This window comes from Mastigoproctus giganteus, chromosome 9 (assembly GCF_048544385.1).
Source record: "Mastigoproctus giganteus isolate SK-2022 chromosome 9, ASM4854438v1, whole genome shotgun sequence".
Lineage (NCBI taxonomy): Eukaryota > Metazoa > Arthropoda > Arachnida > Uropygi > Thelyphonidae > Mastigoproctus > Mastigoproctus giganteus.
The window spans coordinates 80214065-80224327 of record NC_143583.1 but is presented as its reverse complement, the minus strand read 5'-3'; the positions used below and the strand labels follow the sequence as shown (position 1 = coordinate 80224327).

Below are 10263 nucleotides of genomic sequence, written 5' to 3'. Positions count from 1 at the left end.
TCTCAATTCTTATGCTATTCAACATGTTTACTATTATTAAAAATCTCAAAACACTCTGATGGCATTGTTAGACAATATGAGTAATACTAAGGTTATTACACAGTAATACAATACTTGAAAGAAAAACTGATAAAATTATATTTTTTATATTAAAGGCAACTAATACTAAGTTTAGAAAATATGCTTGTTTGTTGCAAGCAGTTTTTATTACTTAAGCTTTGAAGTGATTTCAAACTGCTGATTGTGATGCTTATATGCTTATATAGCATTGCAAAATGCTGTTATGGGGAACTACGTTGAAGAAGCCCTGGTTTGTAAATGCTTAAAATCTATTTAAAGCTACTTCTGATGTAAATTTTAAGCTGACGATTATAAAAAAAAATTGCAATTGGAAAGCATGGCATATGTGAGATCAACATTTAAGAACATTTAACTGTTTAAAAGAACAGTTAAAATGCAATGAATTTTCCCAGAAAAGCATTTTGTCAATCCCAAAAAATTAGCTCCTCTAATGAAATGGGGGGGGGGGACTTGGTAGCAAAGCTAGTTTTTTTTTTTTTTTTTTTTTGATTTGATAGTTGTTGGCGCATCGGCTTCTGTGGCCATATTGCACCTCCCAAGGTTTTTGCAGTACTTTGATCCAAGCCCGAGGCGGGAATCGAACCCGCGACCTTTGGGTTGCCGGGCAGGTACTTTACCCGGTCGGCTGCAAAGCTAGTGCTAACCTCAATAACACCCCAGGAAAAAAGGATGGATGGATGGATGCTGGAGGAATGCTGGTCCTAGCTGATAATTACATGGCTTTCCACTATACAAGCAGTTAAGATAAAGATATTATAAAAAGCAACTCAGATGGCAATTCTGAGAAATTAGTATTGCTGGATCACACAAATTCATGCAGTGGACTATCATACCTTTTTAACTTCATAAAATATTTATCATTATAATTATGATACAATACAGTAATATAACAGAAAAAACCAAGAGAATTTTTTTTCGAGCAACTATGTTTTTTTAAAGAGCAGAATTATAAATATTATTATAACCTTCTTTGACTCTAATCAAAAAATTACAATAAAACCACAATTTTTTGGTTAAAGAATTAAATATGAAGTAAAAGGTTGGATAACTAATCATGTATAAACTTTTTTGTGCCAGGACCCAAAATTAACTAGCATATTTGTCATCACCTCTACTTTGAGCTTACTGCCATCATATCTGTACATGAGGATATGTGAACATTTGTTGAAATATGAAGTAAATTTCTTAAATAATGAAAGTAAACACAGACAACTAATAAAATTTTAAATATTACTAATAATGTACAGTGTGTGAGTAATTTATAAATTAATGTTTTTACCATGTGGTATGGCAACTCATATTTCTCCTTTCATTGGCGATTAACTTTGCAATTATGCTAGTCCAAATTTTTGTTCACATTCCCTGCTCCCAGCTGATTGAAATGTGAAATGTAAGATTGTCCCTCCTGAAGAAAATGAGAACAGAATGCACATCGCCGATGCTTTTTGATAGCACATAGTAGATTATGTTTGAGATAAATAAAGAACCATCAGGGATGCTGATTCAATGGATTAATACTTCATAAGGATAATATCTGTTTCCACTGTTAGATTTAAAATATGTGCAAAACCAATAGAATGGATGGGTGGACACTACTCTAGAGTAACAGAAAGATGTTTATTTTTGGAATTATGAAAAGATGATTTATTCTGGAATTATGATGTAGAGGCCAATACCATTCAGCAGTAAAGAAGTCCTGATGATAAGATATTTTTAATGTATCAATAACTCTTGAATTTAAGCTGTCTGGAAAGAGCATTTCAGATGCTGTACCTAAATGGTTCCAATAAATTATTCTATACATTTATGAATAGATTCCATAATTCTACTTTGAGTTTACTGCTATCATATTTTATGTTTTATTTTTAGGTAAAGTTAACTTTGAATTGTATCTGATTAACTTGCTGCCCACATTTCTTTTACTTTTAGTAATAATACTTTTAGTATATTATATAAGCAATAATACTATGACTAAATGCAGCTAACAAAAATGGATTTAAAGCACAATGAAATATAGATGATTTTTTATATTAATATTAGCATTAATAAAATATATGCTGATGAAAGTATGCATAAACAAGAAAAATAAAATTTAAATCTCCATACTTATTTAAATTAGTATTCTCAACCAGTGTAACATCTGTGCTAGAACACTTCAAGGATTTAGTGTTTGATGTATCCATTTGTATATCATACATAATATACGACAAAACAGAACAGTGTATATGTGGACCTCTGTTTTTTGATTACCTCAATATGGAGTATATTTACAATTCTTAAATCTGAGGATAATTTTGTATAATGATATCTAAAGGTCTTGCTATGTGCCATTTTTAAGAGAAATTATGTCATGCTTTCCTGAATACCTGACTAGATACAGCACCTTTAACAGCAAAATTAAACATTTGGTGATTACAATATTTATAAATAAGAAATTTCTTTACTTTCATTATTAAAGTATCGACTTTGAACAACAGTTTTGTAAACTAAACAAAGTATGTTTTGTAGCTAGTCTAACAGTGCTATAATTAAAAAAAAAAAAAAAAAAAAAAAGTTTAAAGGCACATTTTCTAATTCAGTTACCTTCAACTTATAATATGAAATTATACTATATTATTGCTTTAATTTCATGACTGATGTACTATTAAATTAGGTCCCCCAGTCAATAGCTCTCATGAACTCCTCTTCTGTAAACTGTAGAGCTTTAGCAGCCTCCAAATGCATCTATATATAAACAGATATGAAAATAATTTACAGAAGTATATAAATGCTATAGACAGAAAAATATTTATGAATATCAGAAACAATTAACTGAGAACATAACACTTTTATACACCTTTTTATGAAATTGGGATAATTTCATTTTGAAACTTAACTCATGTGCATGAGTTAGCTCCAATAAAGTTCTGGGACAGAAGTAGATACAATATTGTAACAAATAAATTGGAGTCTGCTCATACACGAAGAGACATGTATGAGGGGGTATCAAAAGGTTTGTACCCTTACCTAGAAATAATAGCCCTAGAAAGGTGAAACTTCACAGGAACTTTAACCCTTTTCTATGTACTCTCCATGTATAGTAACACATTTCTCACATCTATGGATCAATTGTATAATGCCTTGATCACAGAAGTCCACACTTTTTGCCTGAAACCACAATTCCACTTCATTGATGACATGTCTTTAGTCTCTGGAACATACTGGTACACCCAACGTTCGTCACCAACCAATCAAAAAAGTTCTCAACATCCGCATTACACAAATCCAAAAGTTTGAGAGAACACTGCATTCAACTGCTTCTGCAAAGGCGTCAGCAATCTTGGAACCTATTGTACGCAGACCTTAGACATGTGCAGACGGTCATGTAAAATGCTGTGGGCAGACCCATAACTAATTCCTACTGCATTTGCAATGAAATGAATTGTCACACGTGTGTCACTCAGCAACAGCTGCTCAACCTTTGCAACCGTCTCACTGTCTGTGGATGTTGATGGCCTTTCTTCTCTTGGCTCATCAATGACACTTGTACAACTGCACTGGAACTCCCGTTTCCACTTTTTTACAGTGTCATAAGATGGACAATTCTGCCCATACACAGCTTTGATTTCTTTGTCAATTTCCTGAGCTTTCTTGCCCTGCAAATGCAGGAACTTGATTACCGCTCGTTACTCATAGCGTCCTTCCTCAGATTCCGAGCTCCACTTCTGGTGTATGATCACCAACGGGAATGAAATTTCTCATGTTAGTTATTGAATATGTAGACAACATATTAAAAACAGCATCTTCCTACTGATGTTTTATCTAGGCCAGGGTACGAACTTTTTGATACTCCCTCGTATACCCCAAGACACAGTCAGTGGAACTATTCAGTTGTCATTAGACTAGTAGGATTAGTATTATCTATATGGCACAAGAATGCCCTGGACTTTTGCTGCACCAGAAAAAAAAAATAATAAAATAAAATAAAATAAAAAATAAACCACTATTTGACTCTCCCCCCCCAAGCTGTCAGCCTCAAACCGCCCATGGAGGCAACTTATTCCAATAATTCACTACTCGCTGGCTAAAAGAAAACTTCTTGCAATCCAGTCTAAACTAGGGCTCACATCTGGTTAGTATGGGCTTGGCACATCCAGGGTCCTGAGCTGGATATCATTATTCTTCTCTTCCTTGGTGATTCCCTTCTCTCTCTCAGAGTAACTTTGAATTTTTTTTTTTGGCTGGTGCAGCAAAAGCCTGAGGCTTCCTTGCACCATATGGCTAATGATAATAATAAATAAATCATCCCCCATAATTTGAATTCATGCCCCTAGTTCTGGAATCCTTTATAAGATTCAAAATTTCACCCTTATTCATTTTATTTTCATCTCTCTTAAGTCTTATACACCTCAATCAGATCTCCTCTAAGAGGTCTGGTTTCCAAGCTCTGCAGTTCATATATTCAAAGTGTTTCCTCATGTGGGTGCCCTTTTTTTAATCTCACCAAATACACCCTTTTTGACCCTTTCAGGAAGCTTTTTTTTTAAGTTGTGGTCTTCATACCTGGGCACAGTATTCCAAGTGTGGTCTCACAATTGCTTTATACAGTAGTATTATGACTTCTCCCCATCTCTACAAGCAAATGTTTGATAAATCAACAACAGGATACTATGGGCCCTCCTTGCTCGTACCTGTCTCACTGCTCAGAGAACTTCATGTCCAACTGTACTGTAACTCCCAAATCTCTTTCTTCCTCTATTTTTAGTTCAGCAACACCAAGTGTGTAAGTTGTTCTGGTAGTTGCTATTCCCAAGTGTAAACATTACCTTCTGTTGCATTAAAAGAGATAGCTGCCACTTTTCTAACAATTTCTGAAGTCTATCTAAGTCATCCTGAAGAAACTATGCTTAGTGCTGATCATTAATTATTCTTCTGATCTTGATGTCATTTGCTAATTTTGACATCACATCCTCTATTCCTTTCTCAATTACATTTAAGAAAATCAAAAACAAGAGCAGTCACCATACTGACCCATGGAAAATCCACTTCTTATGCAAGCCCAAACTGAAGAATAATTGCTAATCAAAACTCTGCCTCCTGTTCTGCATTCCATCTAGAGAATTTCCCTGTGACTCCAATACATTCCAGCTAATACCATAACTTCTCATATGGGATCAAGTCAAATGCTTTGTTGAAATCTAGGTAAACAATGTCAAAAATTATTTTCTGCATTCAGCTCATGAGTGGGCCTGTCAAAATAGCTAACCAGGTTAGTTAAATATAATTTTCCCAATAAAAAACCATGATGTTTTATTCAGAATTTCATTTCTATCTAAATGATCTTGTAAGGCACTCTTAATCATTACCTCCAAAGATATCACTACCACTGAAATCAGACTGACTGGTTAGTAGTTATCCATTTTACTCTTAGAATCATCTTTAGGTATTGGAAATACACTGGCATTTCTCCAATCCAAGGTAATCACTCCAAAGTCCAGTAATGCCTTCATAATTAACCCCAATGGTTTAAATTTAACTCTTTGTCATCTCACTCAAAATTAATGGGTATATTAGCATTAGTAGTGGCATATGATGTAAGAAAGCAAGCTTATACAGCATTAGCCAAAAGAGGGGGAAAAAAAATTTCCCCATTTCACCTATCTATTCCTTCCAAAAGTGTGTATAGTTCTTCCTTGAATTTATTTAAGCTATAAACTTCCACAACAACAGACAGACGTTTGTTCCAGCAATCAACCACTCACTGGATAAAGACAAATTTCCTAACATCTATTCTGCAACCGGCTTTCCTCAATTTGAATTCATGTCCCCTCAAGTAAGCAATCTGGGCAAGAGGAGAATCCCATCAACACTGAGTTTGCTCAAACCATTCAAAGCCTTAAAAACTCTTCAATCAGATCACCTTGCAGGTGCCTAGTCTCCAGATGCTGCAATTTGCAGAACTAAAGCCTTTCTTGGTAAGAGCACCCTTTTGTTCCCCTCACCAATCTCACTGCCCTTCTCCTTACTCATTCCAGCAGTTCTACATCCTTCCTAAAATGAGGTCTCCACACCTGTATTCAGTACTTAAAATTTGGCCTGACCACTGCCTTATACAATGGGATAATCGCCTACTTATCCTTGCTAGCAAAATTCCTGTATATCATTGACAAAACCCCATGAGCTGTCCAGGCAGCCTGTCTGCACTGTTAGCATTAGCATTAGTAGAGGCATTTGATGCAAGAAAGCAAGCTTATGCAGCATCAGCCAAAAAAAAAAAAAAAAACCCACTTCCACTTCACCCCTCTGTTCGTTCAAAATACCTGTCCAGCTGAGCCTTAAACTTATTTAGGCTATCAACCTCCACCACAAGGGATGGCAGTCTGTTCCACCAACCAACCACCCGCTGGCTAAAGGCAAATTTCCGCACGTCTATCCTACATCTGTCTTTCCTCAATTTGAATTTATGCCCTCCAGGTGATTTTTCTGAGCTAGAGGAAGAATCCCATCAGCATTGAGCATGCTTAAACCATTCAAGGCTTTATACACCTCTATCAGATCACCTCGCTGGTGCCTAGTCTCCAGACACTGTAATTTGCAAAACTTAAGCCTTTCTTCCATTCACTAATCTTGTTGCCCTTCTCTGTACTCGTTCCAGCAGCTCTACATCCTTCTTGAAATGAGGCCTCCAGACCTGTATACAGTACTCTAGGTGTGGCCTGACCATTGCCTTATACAATGGAATAATCACCTCCTTATCCCTGCTGGAAAAATTCCTGTATATCATTGACAATACTCCATGAGCTACTCTTGCAGCCCGTCTGCACTGCTCAGAGAACTTCATATCTGCCTGCACAATCACCCCCAAGTCCCTTTCATTCTCTACCACTGTCAGTGTAGTACCACAGAGTTGATACGTTGCTCTGGGGTTGCTGTTTCCCATGTGTAGTACTTTACATTTGTCAATGTTAAATTTCATTTGCCACCTCTCAGCCCATCTGCTCAACCTTTCCAAATCCTGTTGCAGCAGCATAGTGTCAGTAGTGTCCTTGACAACCCTGCCAACCTTTGTATCATCTGCAAACTTGGACATTAAGCTTGATATACCATCATCAATATCATTTATAAATACAGAAAACAATAATGGACCCAACACTGAGCCCTGAGGGACTCCACTAATAACATTAGTCCACGATGAGCAGTGTCCATTGATTACCACTCTCTGTCTTCTCCCCCTCAACCACCCCTTTATCCATAGCAGCCATTTGCCTCCAATGTCACACTGCTCCAATTTGTGTAGCAGAGAATGTTCAGAGAACTTTATATGTTCAGAGAACTTTATATCTGACTGCACAATTACCCCCAGGTCTTCTCATTCTCCACTACCTTGAGTGTAGTACAACAGTTAGTACTCCCTATGGGGTTACTGCTACCCATAGGCAGTACTTATCAATTATCAATGCAGTATTTATCAATGTTAAACTTCAGTTGCCACTTCTCAGCCCATCTGCCTATCTAATCCTAGAAAAGTTAGGCAGATGGGCAAAAGTTGCAGTAGCATACTGTCATTAACAAGCTTACCAACCTTTGTATCATCTGCAAACTTGGACATTAAGCCTGATATACCTTCATCAATATCACTGATAAATATAGAAAACAACAATGGGCTAAAAACCCTGGGGTCTCCACTAATAACAATAGTCCACAAACAGCAGTGTCTTGATTACCACTCTGTCTTCTCCCATTCAACCATCTCTTTATCCATAGCAGCAACGTGCCCTTAATGCCACAATGCTTCAATTTGTATAGTAGTCTTATGTGCAACAGTATCAAAAGCTTTCCTGAAATCCAAGTATATGATATTAAAATGATTTTTTGCATCCAGTTCCTTTTTACCACATCGTAGTAATCCAATCAAATTGGTCAGACAAGATTTTCACTTAACAAACTCATGCTGTGTCTGAACTATGATTGCAGCCTTGTCTAGATGATTCTGCATTGCTTCTTTAACCAGTCACTCCATTATTTTCCCAGGAACAGAAGTTAAACAGGTCTGTAATTACTCGTGTCACCCTTTGATTCCTCTTTGTGAATTGGGGATACATTTGCAGTCCTCCAGTCTGTGGGGACCTCACCTGAATCCAAGGATGCTCACATAATTATGGCTAAGGTTTTGCTTATTTCCTTTGCTGCTTCCCTTAATATAATTGGATAGATCCCATCCACAGGTGCCTTTCTTATGTTAAACTTCAACAATTTCTCTTCCAGTTATTAGAAAATCATTTTGCTTCCTGTTAGAATTTGATAAACTTCTGGCCTCCATTTCTACTTTGTATCTATATTCATATCAAGTATGAATGTAGATGCAAAATACTCATTCAGTTTGTTAGCTACCTGAGTAGGTTCATCAACAGCCGAACCATCGATGTCAGGTGGACCAATCTGATTCATCCCCTTCCTTCTAGAATTTATATAAGTAAAGACATCTTTACTGTTCTTTTTTGCATCCTTTAACAGCAGAACGATCATTTGTTAATTCATTTCAGTTGACTGCTACTAGGGCTTACAATAACAAGATTCCAGGATCCTGAATACCGGGATCCCGGTCATTTTTTTCTGGTATTCAAATCCCGGTATTGATACAAAAATACCAGTTTTTCGCTACTAATTTAAAAATTAAATTATCCACGATTTATTCACATAAAGGTTATAAAATAGACAACAATAAATCATTAATACTGCTGAATTTGCAAATGAGGGATTGTTATACACAGTAGTACAAATGCAATGGAAACCTGAAAACGTCATGAAACTGTAAGACAAAATCTTACAAATATATTTCTCTTAGTAAGTATAGTGTGTGTGGAAGTAAAGCACTTAAGGAATAACGAAAACTTCATTACGGAAATATTTCCATTAGTGGCAGTGGGCCTGGTAGTGCAATTAAGGAATATGGTGAGCAATGGTATGGCAGGTGCGGAAGGGTTAAAATTAAAAGCTTCTGAACAATAGTTTAATCCCTCTATTACACCTCTACTTGAGGATGCAACATGCGACATTTAGTGCATTTTGGGAAAGGGTGTCAGTATGGAGCAGTTCAAAGTTATTGTGAATAGGTGATCTAGAGGTAAAAGATGAAAGCATTTCGTTGTGTGGGGAAAATATTCTGTTTTTCCCACCAAAGGAAAAAGAGTGAGTTTAAAGAATAACACTGTGATTGGGTCAGATTTAAATTAGATAGGGGGAGATACGTAAATGCGTGCAAACACCAGAGGGGTTTGCATGCATTTATTTGTATACAATCTATTTGTATACAAATCTATTTGAATATGCAAGTTTATGTGCAAACCCCTCTGGGGTTTGCCCATAAGCTTGCATATAAAAAAGTAGTACAAGGGATGATTGTAACTTGCAATCAATTTAATAAATAAATAAATGAGAAGGAAATAAGGTGCCAAAAGGGTGGTTTTTGGTTGTTGTTCGGAGGGGTTGCAGACTTCCAGTGGTAGTTCTGAGAGTGTCCAGCTATATACTAAAGGGTTCCGCTGGGCATGTTCCTGTGCTAGAAGTTAATCTGTAAGTTGAATAACAAGCCAGTCAGATAGTGCCCTGGCTTCTACTACTGCTGTGGTAATTTTCTTCAGTATTAACAGAGAACTGTTCTCGCAATCCCAAAATAAGACAGTACTGGAAGAGCTAGAGAGAGAGAGAGAGACATCACTGCACTCCATGAAAGGAACCCACACAAAGGAATCCCACCGTGAAAGAGAAGGAAGGTAAGTCCTCTGAAGTGTGTTGTTTTGGAAATAGTACTTAGATAAAGTGGGAGATTATTTTAGAGTAAGGTTGAAGTTGAAGAAACACGAGAAATAAGGAAATGTTTAGTATTGAGTTGGTTTATTAGTTGCAGTTGTAAAGAAAATTGATATTGCTAAATTAAGAGAGATTACATGGAACTGTTATCATTAAGTTAGCGACTTATGGATTGCTGTTGTGAAAAGAACTGATATTGGTGATTAAGACTGAAATTAGTTTAGTGTTTGAAGCTGTAGAGAGAGTTGAGATTGTTAATTGAGAGAAATTTTATGGAAATGATAGCATGTATTAACAAATTAAATAAGAAAAATGAATAGATTAGATGTAAATGAACACCAGTTATGTATTGTAAGTAGATTTGTATGATAAATGATTTTTGTTTTATATTTG

General features: G+C 36.1%; 1 protein-coding gene across 1 annotated transcript in view; it reads right to left on the bottom strand.

Annotated features, from left to right (window-relative positions):
- Nucleotides 1-2730: 2730 nt before the first annotated feature.
- The window catches only part of LOC150080480 (testis-expressed protein 9-like), a 71853-nt gene continuing 64320 nt past the window's right edge, over nt 2731-10263 (bottom strand). Inside the window, exon 7 of the mRNA XM_090380705.1 lies at nt 2731-2805. Within this exon, the coding sequence (XP_090236831.1) occupies nt 2731-2805 (75 nt within the window). The remainder of the gene's footprint in view (nt 2806-10263) is intronic.